Here is a 23710-nt window from a genome sequence, read left to right as displayed (position 1 = left end):
TAAGAAAAAGATTTTACCTTTATATTTTTTAACTGTTCAGTATGACAACTCTGGAAATTTTTCATAAAATATATGAAAAAAGAATACAGAAGTATACAAAAGTATTTACATAAATAACATACTAGAAACCAAGAAATGATAGGTGTTGTTAGAAGGGAATATTTGTAGGATAAAGTTGACTTACTATAAATGTAATATTTTCGTAAGAATAATAATGAGACTTGGTGGAAATATCAATGTGAAAGAGAAATTTGACTAAATGAAAAACTGCCTTCCTCAATTTTATTTACTTACTTGTTTTGCAAAATGTGATAACTGTGTTTTTTATAGTTACTCATAATCGTAATTCTTCTTTGGAAGGTCTTAATTACAGAGCATGGTGACCTGGGTAATAGCAGATTTTTAGATCCAAGAAACAAAATTTCCTTTAAGTTTGATCACTTACGGAAAGAAGCAAGTGACCCTCAACCAGAGGAAATAGATGGAGGTTTGAAGTCTTGGAGAGAATCCTGTGACAATGCTTTAAGAGCCTATGTGAAAGATCATTATTCCAACGGCTTCTGTACTGTTAAGTATCTGTCTGCTTGTTTCATTATCATAGTGTTATATTTCTTACACTTACCTTATCCCTTGGGACCTTTAGCCCACCAAACTCACTTCTTTCTTCTTAGTTATGGTCTTCTCTATATTTTATTCCCTAAATCATTTTGAAGAGTATAAGTACATGAAAAATTCCTATAAAATCACAGTGCATAATAATTTTGAATTTCTATATATTCTATTTCATATTTATCTTATTTACTTATGAGAAAATTGCCTTATATGCATTAAAAAAAGTTTTAAAATCTTTAGGTTAGACTTAGGAAAAAAGGATAAAATTTTTGGGAGATCTATTTCCCACATTTGTGTCTTTTTGTCATAGGCATTTTTACATTAAACAACTTCTACATAGTTTAGATATTTTTCACTAGATGGTCAAAACTGTTTTGTTTGTTTGTTTTTGTGGTACTGGGGATTAAACCCAGGGCTTTGTGCATGCAAGGCAAGCACTCTACCAATTGAGCTACATCCCCAACCTCAAAACTGTTTTGAAGTAAACACTTTTAAAAATCAAGAGTAATTTGGTTTTCTTTTACTACCTCTTCAGCTCTAACTTATAGATTTTGCTGTATCATGATTTCCCCTTTAGAAAATTGTGACAAGAAAAATATTGATTAGAATGTTTAATTTTTTATTATTGTAATTTAAACTTATTTCAATTGATAAAATTATATCGTGTGTACAACATGATGTTTTGAAATATGTATACACTGGGAATGGCTAAATTGAGCTAATTTAACATGTATTACCTGCCAGTTTTGTTGGTAAGAATGCTGAAAATCTCATCTCTTAGAATTTTCAAAAATATGTGATAATGGTAAGTTAAATGGCAATACAGAATGTTAGTTAAGAGCACTTACATTTTAACTTTAATAGCTGGTTTAAGTCTAGCCCTACCACCTAACTAGTTGTGTGACCTTAGGTAAATGACTTAATAATTCTGTGCTTCGTTTTTCTCATCTGAACTGGAAATAGTAGTTCCTACCACATAGTGTTGATGTGAAGATTAAATGAGTCAATAATGCACTTAAAGCACTTGAAACAGTAGCACAAAGTAAGCCCTACATAAATGGTAGATATTATTTTATTGTATTGCATTTTTTTTTTTTAATAAAGGAGAAAACCCATCATGGTAGATACCAGTACAGAATTTCTTTTTGGAACCCAGTATTACAAAGGAAGACATGATATACTTCCTTTTAGAAATTGGCTATTCAGTCCTAAATATACTTTTGATTTGTCATTTGTTAGCTATTAAAAGTTTGTCATTCCTCATTCTTAATTTAGAGAGTTCCAATGCCAAATAACCTTAATGGGTGTTTTGTTTTTGTTTTTGTTTTTGTTTTTACTTAGCTATCAAAAGAGCAAGAGTGATGGAATTTTTCTAATGGTGTCTACTGTGTACTAGCTTTCTATACACTTAATTGTCCTGCTTAGTAATCCATTTTAGTAATTTTATCTCATCATTCCCTATCACATTTTCTATTTGGTATGTTCCAGACATTTCTTATTTGTCCTAGATAGGCATCTAATCCCCTACATTTTATTATGATTGAGACTGACATGAAATCTTTTTCTCTTCCCTCCACGCTGAGAAATTTTCCCATTGTACTTGAATCTGATAAAGAAAGGTTCTTATTCTTGATTTCATACTATCTTGTATACTTCAACATAGTTTCTTATGGTTGTTTTTTCTTCTGATACAGTTCTCATTACCTAGAAATATTACTGTACTAAATGGAGATAATACTTTCCTTTACTCATAATAATTCCTCTAAGTTATTTATCTTGTTATTTCCCCTTGCTGTTTCTCCTCTGCTTTCTTCCCTGGCCTCCAAATCATTGGGCCTTCTTCCCCTGTGAGTGCCATTTCCTAATCCCCATTACTCATCCACTTATGAACCTTTGATTTTGACTTTAGTCTTCATCCTATAGAAAGTGCTCTCTGAAAGTATTAATAATTCCTGAATCACTTGATCCAGTGACCTTTTTGTGGTCCTTGATTTCTGTTGTTGTTTCATACTGAGCCCAGGCAGCTACTTCTAGAAATAATCTTTTGCTTAGACTGCTATATGAACACCCACTAATTCTTCTTACTTTGTCTCTAATTTTATAATTTCCCAAAACTTTTAAAATGCTCTTAAAAGCTCATAGCTCACTAAATCTAGGGAAAGTAGCACAGACTTTATGTCAGAAAAACAATGTGTTTGAGTTTTATCTTCACCACTTATTCTCTGAGTGACCTTGGGCAGGAACACCTATGAATTTCATCTTTACCATTTGTGGATGATAACCATGTCTTTTGTTTTTACCAAATTTGTTACAACAACAACAAAAAAATGTGAAAACATGGGCTGGGGAGATAGCTTAGTCGGTAGACTGCTTGCCTTGCAAGCACAAGGCCCTGGGTTCGATTCCCCAGCACCACCAAAAAAAAAAAAAACAAAAAAAAAAGTGAAAACGTATTTTGTAAACTATAAAGCACTATGTTTTCTTTGCTTTCCCTAGTAATTATTTCCATTCACTTCTATTGTAAGGAAGAGTTGGTGTTTCTGTAACTACTGGCTAGACATTTCCATCTGGATTTCTCAATTTGTTACTGATACCACCATCTTCCTAGTCATCCAGGTGTACAAATACTTTGGCTCCTCCTTTTTTTTTTTTTTTTTTTTTTGCGGTGCCGGGTATTTTTTTTTTTTTTTCTTCCCGGTGCTGGGGATCAAACCCAGGGCCTTATGCTTGACAGGCAAGCACTCTATAAACTGAACTATATCCCCAGCCCCATTGATAAACTTTTGATTGTACTTCTGCATTCTGTCTGTAACACTTCCTTTTCATTGCCATGTGATACGACCCTAGATTATGACTTAAGTTAATTATGTGGTCTTCTAACCAGCTTCCAACTTTTCTTCCCTTTTTTCCTGTGTAACAATATTGATCATTCTCCCAAAATATTAGTTCTGGTCATGTTGTTTTGCTGTCTTTCCATTTCTTGTAGAATAAAATCTAAAGTTTTTACCTTATATGTAGAACTACATGACCTAAATCTACTATTTTTATTTCCTACTAGTCTACTTTATACATACCCTCTAACCTGACAACCTAAGCCATTCACCTAACAAGTTCTTGATTTCATGCCTGAGCTGTTCACTGGTCTTTATTCTCAGTCTCTACTTACCAGACTCTCATCTGCTTTGTAAGGCTCAGCCTAAATGGCACCTCCCGTAAACTCTTAAGCCAGGAGCAATATTTCCCTCTGTATTCATTGTACCCCTGTCTCTGTTAGGATCTGGTTATGAGTGCTATATCTTAACCTTTTGTCTATCTCAGGGATTTAACAAACCATTTTGTCCATTGTCTATCATTTAGATTAAATGTGTTTTTCCAGTCTGATTATTTTTTTTTTCCCTTAATGCTAGGTTTATGCTAAAACTATAGATGGGCAACAGACCATTATTGCATGTATTGAAAGCCACCAGTTTCAGCCTAAAAACTTCTGGTAAGAAATAGATATTCTCTTTTGTTTGTACCTAATTATGTTGGAGAGAAATCAGCAATTTTTATTTTGCGTTTTGTTTTGTTTTTTTTAATGCTGTGACTTGCACAGTAGTTAATTCAGGTACCAGGTGGCAATGAGGGGATGGAGGAAAGACAAACACACAAATACAGAAAAGGCTGGGGCCCAGTGGTTCTCTGTCTCTGATGTGGGATGGACGACCCAGAATGAGCTCAGCACGTTTATTATATAGGTTTTAACATCAAAAGGATTTATTGTGAGAAAGTTTCTTCAAGATAAACAGAACTGAAGTTGAGGGTATAAAAAGCCCAATTAGAACTATCAGCTTGCGCCCATAATTCTATACCCCTGGGCAGCTGGCATTTGAACCCAAAGTTAAAAACTGATAAGTCTGTGGCTGGCACAGAATTTCCTTTTGAACAGGGCATCACCACAGCAGCTGGGCAGTCTCAAATCAAGGCCAGGAGGGGCATTGCCAGATAGCTCTAATAATTCATTTGCCACTCCTGACTTTTTTTTTTTTTTTTCAGTGCTGAGTATTGAACTCAGGAGTGCTTTACCATTGAGCTACATCCTAGTCCTTTTTATTTTTAATTTTGAGGCAGCATTTCACTAGGTTGTTGAATGTCTTGCTGAATTCCTGAAACTAGCCTTGAACTTCTGATTCTCTTGCCTCAGTAGGATAAATTTTTTTACTTAGAGATTTTTAGTTTTCTGTCTAGGGATTTAGACATTATTTAGATTCCTTCCAATTCTAAGTTTGGTTTTGGGGTTTTGCTTTGTTTGTTTTGCTTTGTTTGTTTGTTTGTTTCTACACCGGTAAGTAGGATTGAACCCAGGGGTGCTTTACCACTGAGCTACATCCCCAGTTCTTTTTATTTTGAGACAGGGTCTCACAAGTTGCTGAGGCTGGCCTTGAACTTGCAGTCCTCCTTGTCTTAGTCTTGTGAGTCACTGAAATTACAGGAATATACCACCACACCCAGCACCAGTTATAAGATTTTATAATCATATCCTTTTAAAAACTACTTTTATATTGAGTGAGAACAAATGATTTAATAAAGTGTTCAGTTGAAAGTCTTGAGTTTTACTTAGTTAAGGGTTAGTAATATTTGAGTTAATTATATAACTCAGCAGCCTATCCATTTATAGAAGAGCTTACCATGAACAGAATGGGCAAGGTTCTACTTCAAGGCAAACTAAGGAAAAGTGGAAGTCCAGAAAAGCATTATGGTCTGCCACTTGGATCCAAACTTATGTTTGAGTAGACAGCCTTGGGTTTGTCAAATTGGAAATGACTGGTCCCCTTTCCCTTGCAACTTTTTCTCAACTTTTCGGCCTCAGTGGTAAATCACTTCTTTCTTGTGCCTATTGCTAATTTTGCAGCATTGTATGTGTGTGTTTTAATAGGAATGGTCGTTGGAGATCAGAGTGGAAGTTCACTATTACACCACCTACAGCTCAGGTGATTGGAGTGCTCAAGATTCAGGTGAGATTCCAGTGTGTTCCTTGATCATGGTTTAAACTTTACATTTTAGGTCTGGGAGTATAGCTCAGTGCTTGCCTAATAATAAAACCCTGGGTTCAATCCTTAGCACTCTCTAAATAAATAAAACTTCACATTTTAAAATACACATGCAAGTTGGTCTTTATTCTGGCATTAAAATAAGTACTAAATTATATGCAAATGCAAAGGGAGGTGGATGGAAGTAAGTAGAAATAAAAGCCTTCCTGCAGAGGTACTTAAACATAGAGCTGTTTTGGGTTGATAAATGATAATCATGCCCAGTGTACTATTTGTGGGTTATTTTTTTCTGCACAGATAACACAATATCTTTCCAGGAATTAGCAAACAGCAGTTTTAGGAAAGAAAGTCATTATTAAGAAGCTATTGTGGGGGGAAGGGAAAAAAATAACAGAATGAATCAAACAACATAACAACAACAACAAAAAAAAAGAAGAAGCAGCTATTGTGGGGGCTGGGGTTGTAGCTCCATGGCAGAACGCTTGCCTTGCCTGTGTGAGGCTCTAGGTTTGATCCTCAGCACCACATAAGTATTATGCCTGGCCCACCAATGCCACTGACTCAAATGCAGAGACAGTTCTGAGGAAAACTACATGAATGGCTTTTTCTTTTATTGTTGTTGGAGTTTGTTTTTATTGATAGAAGGTGTTTTATGTGTGTGATACTGGGTGGAGATTGAATTCAAGTGTGTTCTACCACCAAACCCCAGCACCCTTCCTTACCCTTTGTGTGTGTGTGTGTGCACCAGAGGTGCCTAACCAATGAGCCGCATCCCCAGCCCTTTTTATTTTTTATTTTGAGACAGTGTCTCACTAAATTTCTTAGGGCCTCACTAAATTGCTAAGACTGGCTTTGAACTTATGATTCTCCTGTCTCAGCTTCCCAAGTTACTGGGATTACAGGTATGGCTTAGCATGCTCAGAATGACAGAAGATTTTAAAATGAATGCAATTAAATTAAACTAAAATAGAGGAACTAGAGAGAATGGCCAATTGTCATCATGTTGTGTATATTATATCACAAAGGGTGATAATTTCTGATAAAACTTATTATCAGGGCCCAATATGCAGACCCTGTTTATACTTTTTTTCCCCCTTTTTTTACAGGGGGGTGGGTGGGTCACGGGATTGAACCCAAAGGTACTTCCAATGAGCTAAATCCCTGGCCTTTTTTATTTTTTATTTTGAACAGGGCCTTGTTAAGTTGCTGAGGCTGGCCTGGAAGTTGTGATCCTCCTGCCTCAGCTTCCTGAGTTGCTGGAATTACAGGTGTGCACCACCATGCCCAGCTGGTTTATATGTTTTTAATATAGAATGTCTTGTCACTCTTTGGGAGAAGGCTTATTTCATTTTCATTATCTTTTAAAAGTCAGAATGAAAATTATTTGAAAGGGACATTAAGATATTTAGGCCTAGCTGGGCCCAGTGGTACAAGACTATATAACCCCAGTGACTGGGAAGGCTGAGGCAGGAGGCTCACAAATTCTAAGCCAGACTGGGCAATTTAGTGAGACCCTGTCTCAATAAAATTAAGAAAAAAAAAAATCAGAGATGTAGCTCAGTGGTAAAGAAAACCTCTGGGTTCAATTTCCAGTGCCACAAAAAGATATTTAGTCTTGGTGGATACCATGGTGCACACTAGTAATCCCAGTGATTCAGGAGGCTAAGGCAGGAGGATCACAAGTTTGAGGCCAGCTTGGGCGACTTAGGGAGAACCCTGTCTCACTTTTTTTTATTTTTTATTTTTTATTTTTTTTTTTAGTTGTAGATGGGCACAATACCTTTATTTATTTATTTTTATGTGGTGCTGAGGATTGAACTTAGTGTCTCACATGTGCAAGGCAAGTGCTCTACCATTGAGCTACAACCCCAGCCCTCTGACTCACATTTTCTAAAAAATAAATAAAAAGGGCTTGGGATGTAGCTCAGTGATAAACTACCCTTGAATTCAATCCCTAGTACTTTAAAACAAACAAACAAACAAAAGAAGAAGAAAAAAAAAAAGACACTTATTTTTGTTCTTTAAACAAGGATGTATAGTGGATCCACATTGCCCAAGGAAGTCCTTTGTTTCTAATAGGATCCTGATTTTGCCTAATGCTTGACTGCTTAGTAATTATTCCTTTCTAGTCATATCCCAAAAAGAGTAAACCCCTGGTGAGACACTTTTTGGGGGGTATGGGTTGCTGGGGATAGAACCCAGGGCTACTTTACCACTGAGCTACATACTCAAATCTTTTATTTTTTATTTTTAGACAGGGTCTTGCGAAGTTGTTGGGGCTGGCCTCCAACTTCTGATCCTCTTCCCTCACCTAAGTCACTGGGTTTACAGGCATGGGCCACCATGCTCAGCAAGACATTTTATTTCTACCTGCATCAAGGTGTTTCCAACTTTTTGACAAATCATAACAGTGAGGGGTACTGTGTTAGATAAGGTTTTAGCTCTGGAATTTGACCTGATTCAAATCCTACCTCCTCCTCTTACTAAGGATGTGAACATATGCAAGTTGTTAAACTACCTCCAGCCTCAATTTCCTGTGATATAACATAGGGTTAACAATAGTCCCTATCTCTTAGTTTTTGTAAAGGTTAAAGGAGATAATATGTATGATAAGTAAAATGTTTTGTGTAATTCCTAATAGATAAAAGCTCAATAAATAATAGCTGTAGTAACAAAGGTTACTGTTCCTGTCTTTTTTTTACTTTAACTCTTAAAACATTTTTTGTTTGGTGGCATATGCCTGTAATCCCAGGAACTTGAGAGACTGAGGCAGGAGGATCACAAGTTCTAAGTCAGCCTTAGCATCTAATACCCTGTCCCAAAATAAAAAGGGATGGCAAAATAGCTTAGAGGCAGAGCACCTCATTAATTCAATAAATGAATAACATTTTGTATTGCTCAAATATCTTTAGTAGTATAGACTTAGATATCTAAGTCCATTCAGGCTACTATTAAAAAATACCTTTGACCAAGTAATTCATAAACAACAAATTTTTTTGTTGCCACTTCTGGAGACTCATGTATCCACAAAGCACCAGTAGATTTAGTGTCTGGTGGTGAGTGCCTGTTCCTCATAGATGGTGCCTTCTTTGCTGCATCCTCAGTTGGTGGAAGAGACAAACACTGCCCTCATAGGGCAGATTTCGGACAAGGGAGTTCACACAAGACTTTTTAAGTGTGGAGCCTTCAAGATTTATTCTTATCCCTAAGACCCCACCTACTTCTTGATACTGTCACCCTGGGTGTTAGGTTCCAACATAAGAATTTGGGGAGGGCACCAATATTCACACCATGGCACTAGATGAAAATAGGATGAGGTCTTAATTCTTTTGTTTTATTTATTTATTTATTCATTGGGGGGACGGTAGTGGGGATTGAACATAGGGGCACTCTACCACAGAGCTATATTCAAAGCCCTTTTTAGGGCTGGGAGTGTAGCTTAGTGGTAGAGTGCTTGTCTAACATGCATGAGGACCCTGGGTTCAATCCCCACCACTAAGAAGTGGGGTATGAAACAAACCCAAAGCCCTTTTTATTTTGAGGCAGGGTCTTGTTAAGTTGCTTGGGGCCTTGCTAATTGCTAAGGCTGACCTTAAACTTTTCTTTTCTCTTTTTTTTTTTTTTTTTTTTTTTTTTTTATTTTTTAGTCATAGATGGACACAATACCTTTATTTTATTTATTTTTATGTGGTGCTAAGGATTGAACCCAGTGCCTCATACATGCTGGGCAAGCGCTGTACCACTGAGCCACAATCACAGCCCAAGATCTTGAACTTTTGATCCTCCTACCTTAGCCTTCCGAGTCTCTGGGATTATAGGTGTGTGCCACTGCACCTGGTATAAAGTCTGAATTTAATACGATCTAGTAAGGTACTTTGGCTCTTTACAGTCTGTCTTCGACTTCATAGCAGTGTCTCCTGATACAATGCTATTCCCATATTTTCATTTGCAGTGAGGTCTTCATTCTTCCCTCAGTGAAACTAGTTATACTCCATTCTTGTACTCTTTTTATCACCTTGCTAGATACATTTCTCTAACTTGTCCACTTAGGTGACCATGCCTACATTTAAGACCCTATTCAAATGCATTTAACCAAATGATTCTCCCGTTCTATCTTGTATAGCCAGTTAACTCTCAATTAAGCTTTTCCTGCTAGTCAAATCTATTTACCAATATTGTTGATAGTTTGTATAGAGAGATATCTCATGTACTGAGTATTAGGATCCATTAAAACTCCTTGGTTTTCAGAGAGAGACTAATATTCCATGCTTTTAATTGTTTTTAATACTTCTGAAGTGGGATCTTATATATCTTTATATTCACAGTGTCTGACACAGTGACTCCAATCAAATAAACAAATATTTTTTGAACTTAAATACTAAATTTTACCTGCTAAGGAAAGAGATTTTGTTTTGTTTTGTTTAGTTTCTTTTTTCTTTTGTACTAGGGATTGAACACAGGGGCACTTCACCAGTGAGCTACATCTAGCCCTTTTTGTTTTTTATTTTGAGACAGGATCTTGCTGAGGTGCTGATACTGGTCTCAAATTTGCCATCCTCCTGCATTAACCTCCCACATCACTGGGATTACAGGCATGCACTACCAAGCCCAACAGAAAAGAGATAATTCTTAAACTTAAATATTCTGTGAATTTTAATTAATACCACTGTGAATTATCATTGATTATGTTAATTATTCAGAGTTGGTATACATGAATTGTCAACTTAGCTTAAAGCATGGATCTGTGCACTAAGCAATAGGATTCCAAACATAAACTTTTCAAATACTTTCTCACACAGGTTCACTATTATGAAGATGGCAATGTTCAGTTGGTTAGTCATAAAGATGTACAAGATTTAGTAACTGTTTCGGTGAGTATGCAATATTTACATGTGTCTCACTTTTGTCTAGTTTTTCTTTAATAATAGTAGTTTTGCTCTGGAGTGCAATTCACTCATTATTTGTCTTTTTTTTAGTTACACATGATAGTAGAATGTATTTTAACTTACATGGAGTATAACTTCCCATTCTTGTGGTTGTACATGATATGGAATTGTCTGATTCATTGTACTGTCTCTCTCATTCCTATCCCCCCATTTTCCCCATCGAATCTGGTGAAACCACCCTCTCACTGTTGTGAGTCAGCATCCACATATCAGAGAGAACATTTGGCTTTTGATTTTTTGGGATTGTTTATTTCACTTAGCATGATAGTCTCCAGTTCCATATACTTATTGGCAAATGCCATAATTTTATTCTTCTTTATGGCTGAGTAATATTCCATTATGTATATGTACCACATTTTCTTTATCCATTCATATGTTGAAGGGCACATAGGTTGGTTCCACAGCTTAGCTATTGTGAATTGAGCTGCTACATTGATGTGGCCACAACACTATAGTATGCTGAGTTTAAGTCCTTTGGGTATAAACTGAGTTGTGGGATAACTGGGTCAAATGGTGGAAGTTTCTGAGGAATCTCCATAGTGCTTTTCAGAATGGTTGTACCAGTTTACAGTCTACCAGCAATGTATGAGTGTTTCTTTTACCCCACATCCTCGCAAACATCGATTATTTGTTAATATGAAAACTTCCTTTTTGGTACTGGGGACTGAACCCAGGAGTGCTTAACCACTGAGCCAATCCCCAGCCCTTTTTTTTATTTTGAGACACCATCTAGCTAAGTTCCTTAGAACCTTGCTGAGGCTGACCTCAAACTTGTGATCCTCTTGACTCACCCTTCCAAGTTGCTGGGATTACAGGCATGCTCTACCACATCTGGCAACATAAAAACATTTTTGTGGGAAATAACTAACTTTCCCACCCCCCAAAAAAATTAGTAAGAAGAATGACATTAACTTATGTCTTCACAAATTGTGTAATGTCTGGCTTAATAAAAGACAGCTAGATTCTCATATCAGCTTCACACAGTCTGTTAGCCCTCATAGTGATTAAGTCATTGCAAATCATGAAGTTTCTAAGAAACAACTGTAGAAGGATGAGAGTAAGAATGGAAAAGGCAGGTATCGAGCTGGAATATAATTCAGTGGCAGAGCACTTGCGTAGCAAACAAGAGCCCTGGTGTGAGGCCCCTAAGGGCAGTGTTCATTTCATCTTAAACAAAGAATATTTTTTCAGGGCATCAAGATTTCAAGACAGTGATGACTTCTTCTGGCAATACTGTGGTAGACTAGAAAGTGTGTGGGGTTTTTTGTCTGTCTGTTTTTTGGTTTTGGTGTAGACCTGGATTCAGATTCTATTTTTTATCATTCAAAAGCTGTATAAATTTGGTCATATCACTTGAGGATTCTGTTTTTGTCTGCAGAATGAAGGTGATGATAATAACATCTATTTCACAGGATAGTTTTAAGAATCAAAGGAGGTAATATTGCATGGAAACACTTGGTAAACTAGGAATTATACCAATGTTAGTTAATATGGATTAACTTTTCAGCATCTTTTTACTCAGTGCTTGTTTGTTTAATGTGGAACTAGAGATTGAAACCAAAGCTTCGCTCTACCACTGAACTATTTCTCCAGGCCCTTTTATTTATTTTTAAAATGTTGTATTTTGAGGCAGGGTCTCACTAAGTTGCCAGGGTTGTCCTTGCAATTCTGATCCTCTTGCCTTAGCCTCTGGAGTTGCCACTGTACCCAGCACAAATGAATTTTTAAAAATATGTAAGCACTGCTAGCTACAAGGGCGCTACCTATAACCCCAGTGACTCGGGAGTCTGAGGCAGGAGAATTGCAAGCTCAAGGCCAGCCTTGACAACTTAGTGAAACCGTGTCTAAAAATTTAAAAATTGAGAAAAAGGGCTGTGCTCAGTGGTAGAGCACCCCTGGTACTGTACTTAACCAATAAACAAGCAAACAAATAAATAATTCATTTTTTTCCTCCCTCTTTCTCCATTAGAATGAAGTACAAACTGCCAAGGAGTTTATTAAAATCATAGAGAGTGCAGAAAATGAGTATCAGGTGAGATTTGGAATTAATTTTTCTAAATCCTGGTGCCTTATTATTTTGCTGTTAATATATTTTGTTAGACCTATGTCCTTTTCTGTTCAAGTAACTAACCTTCAGTTATCTGTTGCAGACTGCAATTAGTGAAAACTACCAAACAATGTCAGATACCACATTCAAGGCCTTGCGCCGGCAGCTTCCGGTTACCCGCACCAAAATCGACTGGAACAAGATACTCAGCTACAAGATTGGCAAAGAAATGCAGAATGCATAAAGGCTGACTGTAGGATTCTTCAGTATGTAGAAAGAAAAGGATTCAACATGTGGTCATATGATAAATAAGTGATTTATAAACAAGAGTGATATTTTGCTAGGGCTTTCAAAGTTAACAGATTTTTTAGCCTCATGGAATACTGTTGAACCTATAGCATTGACTTCATCTTTTTGTATCCTCTGCCTTGTATTTTTCTGTTATCACTATATCTACTTGTAAATTTTTTTTTCTTTTTTCTTTTTGTTAATTCTGCTGCACTTAGTGTTAAAGAGAGGTCCATCTATTCTGGAGTCATTTTACTGTTTAGAAAATTTTCCTAGTCATGAAGTCCTGTTACTGATTTAGACAGATATATGCTCAGTACTCTTAACCCTGTGCTCCAAAGCACTTGTGATACTTCAGTGCTTTTCACTGATCCACCAAAATCCAAGGAGGCTATGCTACAGCTTGTAGCTAAATGGAAGACACATTCATCCTTCTCAACCTCTGACTGCTTTGATTGTCATTTATAGTATATCATAACTGCAGTTTTCAAAAGTTTGGATTGAGGCTTTTCAGGTCCATTTTGGGGGCAAAGAAAGTTTTCTTGAAATTCCATGACAGCCAGCTTCTCTGGGGGGACTCGTTTTTAAATCCAAAGACTTGAACCACATTCCCTGCACATGGAACATGTTTGCTTTTTTCATTCCCTCATTGTCTCCTTCACATTTAGTACTATTGTAGTTACAAACATCTGCATTTTTAGAAGAGTTTTATCCATTTATTATTTTTTTAAGTATCCAAGAACTGCTGACATACTGTGGATATAGTAGAGTATAAAACTTTAAAAATGCAGATGCTGAAGGAATAATAGGTATCTTGTGCTTTAATACTTGTGGCAGGATTGTACTATAAGCAAATGAATCAAGCAACTCTGTAAATCACAAAAACTTAAGATGAACCAAAGTGAAAAGATAACTTCCAGGCAGTATCTTTCTATTGTAACCTGTTGTTTAAGGGAATACTAGTGTTTTCTTCTGAATAGGATGTAAAACTTGTTCTAAATTACTCTTCCTCAGTCCTGCCTGCCAAGAAATCAAGTGTAACTGTGATATAGCAACCCTTCCCAGGTATATTGGCAGGTGTGTATGTGATCTCAGAATACACAGGTGACATAGATATGATAGGACAACTGGTAATGGTGGATTCATTTACATTGTTTACACTTCTATGACCAGGCCTTAAGGGAAGGTCAGTTTTTTAAAAAACCAAGTAGTGTCTTCCTACCTGTCTCCAAATACATGTTAAAGAAGAAGGGTGTTTGTGCTTCAGCTTTGTCTTTGCTCAGTAATACAGTCAAGCAAGAGTTTGTTTCCAAGTGAAAGCTGTGTAAGCATTTTTGTTTATTTCAAATAAAATATATTTGTATTATTTGTCATTCATACTATCCATCCATACCACACTATCTTCTGTATGAGGTAGTCCGATAGAAATATACCCATTTTGTTCTAAAAGTGTCTGAGCCTCTCCTTTTCGATGCATCTCTTCAACCTTTGTTCTCAAGGTAAGAGATTTAACTGTAGTTTATCTTATTTTTTGAGAATGTTCAGGATTTCTGAAATTGGTTCCTACTTTTTTTTTTTAACTTTTATTTGCATTTATATTATGCAGTGTTTATTCCTGTGCCATATCTTTCTGTTTCTTCAGTTTCTTCTGGGATATGTTTTTCTTCTGTTAACTTCCTCTTCTGATTTAGGAACAGTTTGTTCCTTTTTATCTCTGTGGTGGAGGAGTTCATGTATAGGTTAATCTGACCATGAGCTCTGTGGGTCCAGCAGTGCATGTTGGGTGCTTTGTTTACCTGGATCCGTTCAGTGATCAGAGAATCTACATCTAAACCTTTAAGTTCAGCATTACTCTTTTCATTTTTAAGTATATGCAGCAAAAGTTCACTCTGTCTGGGCCACCAACCCTGTGTCCAACCCACTGTTTGGCCTGAGCACACCTACCAACTCCACTGTAATACCAGAGTATCTCACATTGCTTCTTTAAAATGACAACTTTCAGGGCTGAGGATATAGCTTAGTTGGTAGAGTACTTGCCTTACATGCACAAGGACCTGGATTCAATCCCCGGAGCAGAAAAAAAAAAATCTTTCAGATACTTGGTGGCTTTGGATAGGCATATCCTTGATGGTCTGGGCAGTTTCATGGGTATTCTTAAAGTGAATATGCAGATTTCAGTCTCTTGCATGATTTTGTGGAGTTTTCTGGATCAGCAAAGTAGGAAATCATTCTTACAGATCACTTCAAGCTGTTTGCAGGAAGAGCCCCACTTTCAACTATTGTAGATGCAGAGGCAGTAAATATCAAAGACAGTTTTTAGTTTTATTTGTTTGTTTTAGTGTGAGCAAAGTCTGAACTACTCTCTACCCAAAAGCTACCAATGATTCAAAGGTTTTGTTTGAGATTTCTATTGCTGTCCAACAGAAAAAGTTATCTTCTCTATACATTATTTAGAAAGCAAGGCCTAGAAGTATGGATGGCAGTCACTAGGTAGGTCACTAGGTAGGAAGTAGAAATGAAAGAATGCCTACCCCTTGAATTTGGATAATATTTCACATTCCCTTAACTCTAAATGCTGCTTTCCTCTCCTCCATGCCTGGCTTAGCTACTGGTGACCTGTGGGAAAGGCTTTTTATCCTGGTTCCCAACAGAGAACCAGAGGGAGTTTCTTCGCCTTCCTTCCAAGGTCAGCTCAAATTCCCACCTTTTTTTTCAGTTTTTTTTTTTTTTTAGTTGTCAATGGACCTTTTTTATTTATTTATATGTGATGCCGAGAATCAAACCCAGTATCTCATGCATGCTAGGCAAGCACTCTACCACTGAGCCACAAATCCAGCCCAAATTTCCACCTTTTTGAGGGACATTTAACTGTATTCCATTGTTTACTTGTAATGGAAACAGTTTTAAACATTCTTACCTTTAACTTGTTGAATCTTGTCAGCCTACCCCAAATTATCCTATTGATTTCCTTATTCCAGAAGGACTTTAAAAGTTGAAATCTCAGGCTATCTAAAGCCCTTGGTTGCTTGTGTAAATGTTAAGAAGTCAATCCCCCTTGCCAACTCCTGCAGAGACCCCCCTGACTTTCTTAACCTTCTTCAGCAGAATAATTGCTTAAATTGTGCCTGTTTTATCACATACTGCTGAAATCATCCTGTGGTATCCTGGGGCAAAGTTTTCCCAGAAAGGAGTTTCCTATGAGGCCCCACTTCTATATCTGGGTTTGAAATGACACTGCTGAAGGCTATTTGTTTAATCTGAGCCTCAATGTTTGTCCCTCTGTTTTTTGTTTTTTTGCCTAATTCCAGTGCCAGTACTGTTTTATAATCTGAGCCAAGTTCTAGATGCTAGACCCATCTAAGTTCATGAGATAACTTGGCAAACCTTAACACATTCTCTCCAAATTCAGAAAAGATCAATATATACATCTGAATGCCAATTAATTTAAAGTTCTATATAGAATTACCAAGTGAATCACATGCTGATAACTACCTTCTAGTTGTTCAGCAATCTACCCTGTGGAAAATCAAAGAAAGGTTGATAAGTATGAACCAAAACTGAGTGATATAGGATGTTGAACTAACTTAAATTCTTTTGAACAGGCTATGTATAAACATTCAGAATAGAGATAAAAAGTCCTCTGAAGGTATAAGCCAATCTCACACTCCTTAAATATGAGGTCAAAAAACATTCTGTTGCTGAGCACAGTGGTACATGCCTGTAATTCCAGCATCTCACGAGCTGAATCAGGATGTTTTCAAGTTCGAGGCCAGGCTCAGCATCTTAGCAAGAACCTGTCAAAATTTAAAAAAAAAAAGAACTGGGTATGTACCTCACTGGTAAAACTCCCTTGGGTTCAATCCCCTGTACCAAAAATAAAAGCATTCTGTTATGTACATGGATATACAGATAACTATCATTATTCAAAGAAGTTACATTTCATAAAGTCTGTGGACATAGAATGAGTGAATACTATGACTCATGCCTGAATAAAGCTAATCTAAGGAATTTTCTCTGGAAAGTCTTCCTGTACTTAGGAACACTAGACATCAGCGCTACCATTTGGGGCCATTTTAAGCAGCAAAAATCACCAGCATAAAGCACAAAGTGGCAAAAAAAAAAAAAAAAAAAAAAAGAAAGAAAGAAAATATAGCATTAAATAGTCCATGAAAAGGACACTCACTTGTTTATAATGAGAGCTAAAACAAGGCAGAACATCATGGTGCTTTGCCTCAATTGGAAACGTGCACAGGGAAACTCCCAGTTTTCCACTGCTTTGCTATGTCTATGAAGGATCATACACTGTGAGCTGGGTGGGTTCCACATAAATTTTACTAAATATATGAACTTGAAAATACAGGATTCTGTAACAATGAGGCACAACTACCTGTTACAGCCTCTCCTTTGGTCTGTGGTAGAGTGACCAATTTCAGTATTTTGGCTTAAGAGCTATTTCTAGTTGCCTTAGGGAGTGTAGTTTGAATAAGATTAGAGAACATTCAAATGCTGATTTACAGAACCCAAGTAACACTTGGAGTAATGAGAATTAAGAGAAAAAGCTTCTACCTGCAAAGCAGTTCTCTTGGAAGGCTATAGATTTATTCCATTAGTAATGTTGGCCAAAGTTAACTTTCAAACTGCCTTCAGTGCTGTTTGGACTCACTAAAATAAACTTTGACGTGCAGATAGATCTAAGGAAGGCTCTAAGGAAGCTGGATATGAAAGGTGAAAATTTACTGGAAGAAGCAGACAGGGTTTATCCACGTGGTGGGCTTTTTATATTAGTCTGAAAACCTCCCACCTCATGTATTATGTATTTGCAGCAGTTACTCAGTTTATCATGACTTCGTGCACTGTAAGTTATATTACAATGAACCTGGGGTCCTCCAAATGGTAGTGCTCTCAGTGCTCTGTATGCCCCAAAACCGAAAAAGGTCCCTTGGTCTGGTCACACCCAGTTTTAGTTTTAAGAAGGTAATATTCGACCATGAAGGGGGTCACTTAGTTTATGGGTGGGGTTTTCTTCACCTGAAACAGAGTGATCTCACACTACTTTCCCTACCTGGACTTCTATGCTCTAACAAACACCATTCTAGACATCTAGAACCACGTGTGAAAATACCAATTCCACTTGAAGTAGACTTTCCAGTTCCATTGTAACAAACCTACATGGTAATAAAATTTTTACTCATTTTAAATAAAAACAAACGTCCAGAAGATAGGGTTGCCCAGAGAAAGAGAGAAGGTTGTGTTCAGAAATAATGGGGACTTAGATTTGCTCGTCAGAACTGAGCAAGACCTTGGGTTTGAGTATGGTAGATGGTGGAAGGTTTTTGAGATGGTAAGCAACAGCAATTTTTAGTTCACCCTCTACTCCTCTGGGGCCTCATCAGGCAATTGGGGGAGGAAAAGGGGGGTAAAATCTTTGGCTACTCCTAGTTTTTTCCTCTACTTTGCATAATCAATTTCTACAGCATAACGTTTTCCCCTGCTCAATTTTCCCCATCCTTGTAGCTTTGATTCTCACTGACATTGTATTTCCTATTGCTAAAGCCTATTATTCCTGGCTTTCGTATATTATTGGCCTGGGAGAAGGTACAGGGTTAGCTCAGCGGGAGGATGACGGGTTCTGGACGTTCCTCACACTAGGTTGGATTGTGTGGCCTCCTATGTGGAACTACTTGAGAACAACACGAGCTTTGATATATTTGGAACTCTAGTATATTTTATTTAATTTTTTATATAAGTTATCTTTATCCCATCCTACTGTGGGTTTCTGTTATTTCTTTCTGGAGGATAAACATGCAAAAGGCTTGTTATATTTGTTTTGGTGGTAGCCCCACCCCTTTAGTTTGTCTAAATGGTTTCTTTTCCCGGTGCTGATGCTGTTGCTGTTAACCATTTATTGCCTAACATAACAGTCCTTGCTCTCAGGGAGCTAATTTTATTTTGATGACTGGGGCAACCCTTACTTAAATACTGCTAACAATTAGAGAGCAATACAGACTGGAGTGTAATTAAGTGCCCAAATATGTGGCTCAAGGGTAGGGATCACCAGCCCTTAAACATAATGAAGCCTGTAGGTGAAGAAAATGACTGTTCCTCCTGGCAGAACCCCGTGTCCCTCTCTCCCACACGTACGCACCTTTATCTGAGACTCTTGGTTCTTTCCCCCAAACTTCTTTGACTCATGCCTTCCTCCCTGCATCTGAGCCCGAGCAGGGAATATGGGGGAGGGGGGCGTGACGCCCGCTTAGCTTGCGTGCTGGTTTATGTCTCTGCCAGTCTGGGGGAGGTGCTGGATGAGCTGCCCTAGTCCAGCTGCAGCCGACCCAGGTCCCAATTCCTGCTCTTTGCTCTCCTGTTTTTCAATAAGTCCGGAGGCTCTGGAGGGTGGGCGTGGGAGGAACCCTAGCAGAGGTTCAGAGGTCCTCCTGGGCTGTTTAGGGGGCCCCTGGAGATAGCCACGTTCAGATACTGGCTGGAGGCCAGGGGAGGGAGCTTGGGGTAAGGGGAGGGCCCTGAGGGAGGGGTCAGACTCCTTAGGAAAGAGTTAATGCGAAGAGGGGGAGGGGATAGGACGAAGAGACCGAAGGGAAGGCTCAGGTAGGAAAAGAACAGAGGAGGGAAGCCTGGTGGGGAGAAGGGACCCTGCAGGATCAGGGGTCAGAGGTAGGGGGCTTCCCCCTTCTGCACCCTCACCGCAGGGCCGCCAACTTCCAGCCGCGGCGGCGACTTTCAGTTTCATTTCCACGGACCCTCCTGCCTGGGCCGCGCCGCCGCCGCGATGCCCAGTAAGTTCAGCTGCCGGCAGCTCCGGGAGACGGGCCAGTGCTTCGAGAGTTTCCTAGTCGTTCGAGGACTGGACATGGAGACAGATCGCGAGCGGCTGCGAACCATTTATAACCGCGACTTCAAGATCAGGTACGGGCCGACTCACCCCCGGCCCCGAATCGCGGGCCCAGCGCGCTGCCAAGACCCCGCGCGGGGGCCACCCTGTCCGCAGAGGGGCTTGGAAGACGCAGCTCCCTGCGGCTCAGGCCCGTCCTGGGGCGGCGCAGACCTCCCTCCCGCGCTGTGCCCACGCCCCGCCAGCGCCGCCCGGAGCCCGCCCGTTCAGCACGGGCCGGGCCCCTGCGCTGAGTCCCCGCAGAGAGCCTCCGGGGCGCCCGCCCTCTCCCCGGGAACCCGGCCGGGAGTGGGGTCTCGTGCCCACGCGCTGCTGGCGGGCCCGGGGACGGTGCTGGCGGTGGGGGAGGGGCGCCTGCCGAGGGGCCCAGCGCAGCTGGAGCGCGAGGAAGGCGCTGTCTGGCGACGCGGGCTTGGCGGGCACCGCCACCCGGGTATTGAGGGGCTGCAGTTCCGGGGGGTCCGCTGTCTGGGAGAGCTGAAGAGACCCATCCTAGGAGGGAAAATTTCAGGGAGCCTTGGAAAGAAAAAAGGGCACAAACTACGTAGGCACCAAACCTCCATTAGCACCTGTGGCTTCTCCATGGAGACCCAGAGCCAGGGACAGCCTCCTGGAGGCCCCTTTTGCCCTGTGGCTTGAAGGTATTTGGTCTCCTTTTCCTGTTACCACCCAAGTGGAAATCAAAGAGACTTCTGTCAAACCATGGAATTGTGTTTCCAAAACACCTCTATCAACAGGCTGCTGCCTTGGGCAGAAAACCAAAAACAGTTTAACAGGGATGAGTATGAAGAATTGTACAAATAAATACAGGAGTGGGAATGGGGGCTTAATAACAAATCTCCTGAAAAAGACTTTGCGTTGTAGCGGACCAGAAGGCCAGAATGGGTGAGATACAGCTGCCATGGTTTTGTGCAGGTCTTAGACTTAATAGAAATATGGTTTGGGGTGGGGGAGGAGGTAGGGAATTCTTCATATTGACCAAATAGATCATATCTGAAATGTCGTTTTCAGTAATGGATATCACATTTTTAGATGAATATTAATGGGTTTGAGGACCATCTGAGGAAAGAGCAAATATGACAAGGACTGCTTCATGCCCTCATACCGTGCTAGGCACTTCGGGGATTACAAAGAAGAAAAAATGCACAATCCCGAGGGGAGCAATAAAGATTGTGATATGCATACAATATCTGTATATACAACATAGTATACTAGGCGATAAAATTAAAAGAATGATAATAGAGATGATTAAAGTGCTGGAGGCCAGGTGCTGTGGTCCACGCCTGTAATTCCATAACTCTGGAGCCTGCGGCAGGATGATGGCAAGTTCCAAGGCTAGCGTCAGCAAGTTAGTGAGACACTGCCTCAAACAATAAAAAGGACTGGGAATGTAGGGGCAAAGCACTCCTGGGTTCAATCCTCAATACAAACAAAAAAGAAAAAAGAAAGCAATCACATCATATCAATACTTTCTGTGCATGAGGGATTTGCCTGTTTCGCCGAAGTACAATACTGCTCTAAACACAGGCCAGCTACTTCTTTGGCAATAGGGCTGTTGCAGTAGGGGAAAGAGCTCAATCTCAACTTCAAACACAGCAAAGACAGCTGGGGATTTATAGCCAATGAGCCAGATGAAGGGGTCAGTCTATAAGAATTTACTACGAGGGCCAGCATCAAGAGTGAGGGTTGATTCTTGCTAAGCTGACCTACAGGATTCCTGTTAAAGGCAGACCCAAGACTTATGCATCAAAGGTGGAAAATGAGGAACTTGATCATCAGATGTGAAGTGTGATCTTATATCAAGTGTGAGAATATTCTCACTCAACTAACTTAGAATTGTTGCTAAAACTGAGATAATAGACAGTCTAGCAGAGGGTTCAAAGGAGCCTGGCTATCATTTCATAAAGGAGAGTCTAAACTGAAGATAGATAATATGTTTCACTACTGGGGGGAAACAAGCTATGTTGAATTGCACACTGAAAACCATGTATTCTTTACATTATCATATCTGGGTGAGTCGGGGGATTTTTTTAAGTAATTTTTAGGCTTTTTTTTTTTTTTTTTTTTTTTTTTTTTTTAAGATGGGTTTTGACCCAGGCTGTTCTCATGCTCCTGGGCTCAAGCCATCCTCCTGCCTTTAGCCTCCTGAGTAGCTGGGACTACAAATGCCTACAACTATGAGGGCTATTTATTTATTTATTTTGCAGTGCTGAGTATGGACCCAGGGCCCTTGCCTTTGCTAGTCCTCTGAGTAACATATTGTATGCACTTGTTTTTTATGCAAATAAGATAGCACTCCCACTTATCAGAGAAAACATTCAGCCTTTGGTTTTTTGAGATTGGCTTATGCATAAGCAGGGAAGGGGTAAGGGAATAATGGAGGAAGGATGGATTGTGTAGAGGGAACTGAGAGGTGGGGAGGGAGTGGGGGAAGGAAAGGTAATGGAATGAGACAAACATCATTACCCTGCATATATATATATGATTATACAAACGGTGTGACTCCACTTCGTGTACAACCAGAGAAATGAAAAGTTGTACCCCATTTGTGTACAGTGAACCAAAAAATAAAATAAAATATCCTCCCCAAAAGATAGCACTCCCTTTAAATATTAGAACGTGGTATAGATGGTGGCGCTGACCTTGTCCTTGAAGGATAGATAAAATTTTAGTACAAAAGAAGAGGTTCATATCCTATTATAAGACCCAGTCAAAGAAACAGAAATGTTTGCCTTAAAAAGAGAAAAATCAGAAAGGACAAGTTAGTTTTTATTCTTGAATATTTTATAGACTGTCAGAGTAAAGAATGTTATGCTCCTTTGTCACTCCAAAAGGCAAAAATAGTCCTTGTCAAGATGCCCTTCCTCCCCACCAGGTGGGGAGCTTTCTATTGTGGTTAGAGAGAACTATCCTAGGCATTCTTTTATTTATTTTATTTGTACTGGGAATTGAACCCAGGGGTGCTTTACCACTGAGCTACATCCCCCGCACTTTTTTATTTTTTATTTTAAGACAGTCTTGCTAAATTGCTGAAGCTGGCCTTGAACTTGGAACCTTCCTGCTTGAGCCTCTTGAGTCACTGGTATTACAGGCGAGTCCTCCGCCTGACTTCAGATTTTCTGTCTTTGAGCATGTTTACATATACCTTCAGTCACAGCATAGAGAATATAGTACATGCTCAATAAATGCTTACAGACGCCAACTGAATTAGTAGAGTTGACCTACAAGAGAATGGGCAAGGGGGATAGTATGTCACCGTTGTCAGGAATTCTAGGGACATTGCAACATACTGGAAGGGATAAGTCTCTTCCAACTGGGTACTTTATGGTGTTATGAAATGCTCTGCTGTCAACTGTTTCGTTTTTCCATCTCTTCTTATCCATGTAGTAAATGTAGTTACTGAGGCTGTACTATTTGCTTGTGCCTTGGTTCCTGCCTCCAGAGTTGTGATCTAGTAGGGAATGTCAGATGTCTAGACAAATGCAATCCAGTACTAAAGTGCAAGTCTGGCGTTGAGGTAGCTGGAGTTCAGTTCTGGTTCTGCCACATAGTGGTTGCATTTGGTTTTGAACATCTATCTAATCTTCCATCTCCCCAATTTTAAGAGTATGTACAATAATACCTCTCTCTCAAGGGTTGTCTGAAACCAAACGAGCTGTCATTTGCTTTGCACTGCATTCCTAGCATGTTACACAGGCTTTGTAAGTAGCAGTTCTTCTTGGTATAGTGATGATTAGGAATCTGTTGTATGGATTAAGGACAGGTATCTTGAAAGGTTTCTGAGATATGATGATTCTTAATTTGGGCTCATTTTGTTCAACAAATATTGGCCTAGTGCCTCCTATGAGCAAAGCAAAACTGCCAGGTAGAGATACAC

The 23710-nt window shown here is 39.2% G+C and overlaps 2 protein-coding genes across 4 annotated transcripts in view; both read left to right on the top strand.

The window, feature by feature from the left end:
- Capza1 (capping actin protein of muscle Z-line subunit alpha 1) overlaps window positions 1-14291 on the top strand; it is a 46620-nt gene extending 32329 nt beyond the window's left edge. The window contains exons 5-10 of the mRNA XM_047557034.1: window positions 361-567; window positions 4020-4099; window positions 5528-5606; window positions 10442-10513; window positions 12558-12620; window positions 12739-14291. Of these exons, the coding sequence (XP_047412990.1) occupies window positions 361-567; window positions 4020-4099; window positions 5528-5606; window positions 10442-10513; window positions 12558-12620; window positions 12739-12879 (642 nt within the window). The 3' untranslated portion in view covers window positions 12880-14291. The remainder of the gene's footprint in view (window positions 1-360; window positions 568-4019; window positions 4100-5527; window positions 5607-10441; window positions 10514-12557; window positions 12621-12738) is intronic.
- Window positions 14292-19464: 5173 nt separating this feature from the next.
- Mov10 (Mov10 RISC complex RNA helicase) overlaps window positions 19465-23710 on the top strand; it is a 25576-nt gene continuing 21330 nt past the window's right edge. The window contains exons 1-2 of one of the 3 annotated variants that reach the window (XM_047559817.1): window positions 19465-19529; window positions 19647-19847. In XM_047559817.1, coding sequence (XP_047415773.1) covers window positions 19480-19529; window positions 19647-19847 — 251 coding nt within the window. In that variant the 5' untranslated portion in view covers window positions 19465-19479. Of the gene's footprint in view, window positions 19530-19630; window positions 19848-23710 lie in introns of those variants that run through there. The other 2 variants (XM_047559818.1, XM_047559819.1) reach the window with 2 other exon arrangements.

The sequence above is a fragment of the Sciurus carolinensis genome, chromosome 1 (assembly GCF_902686445.1).
Source record: "Sciurus carolinensis chromosome 1, mSciCar1.2, whole genome shotgun sequence".
Taxonomy (NCBI): Eukaryota; Metazoa; Chordata; class Mammalia; order Rodentia; family Sciuridae; genus Sciurus; species Sciurus carolinensis.
The sequence above is the reverse complement of the archived record's forward strand: the minus strand, read 5'-3'. Positions and strand labels throughout refer to the sequence as shown.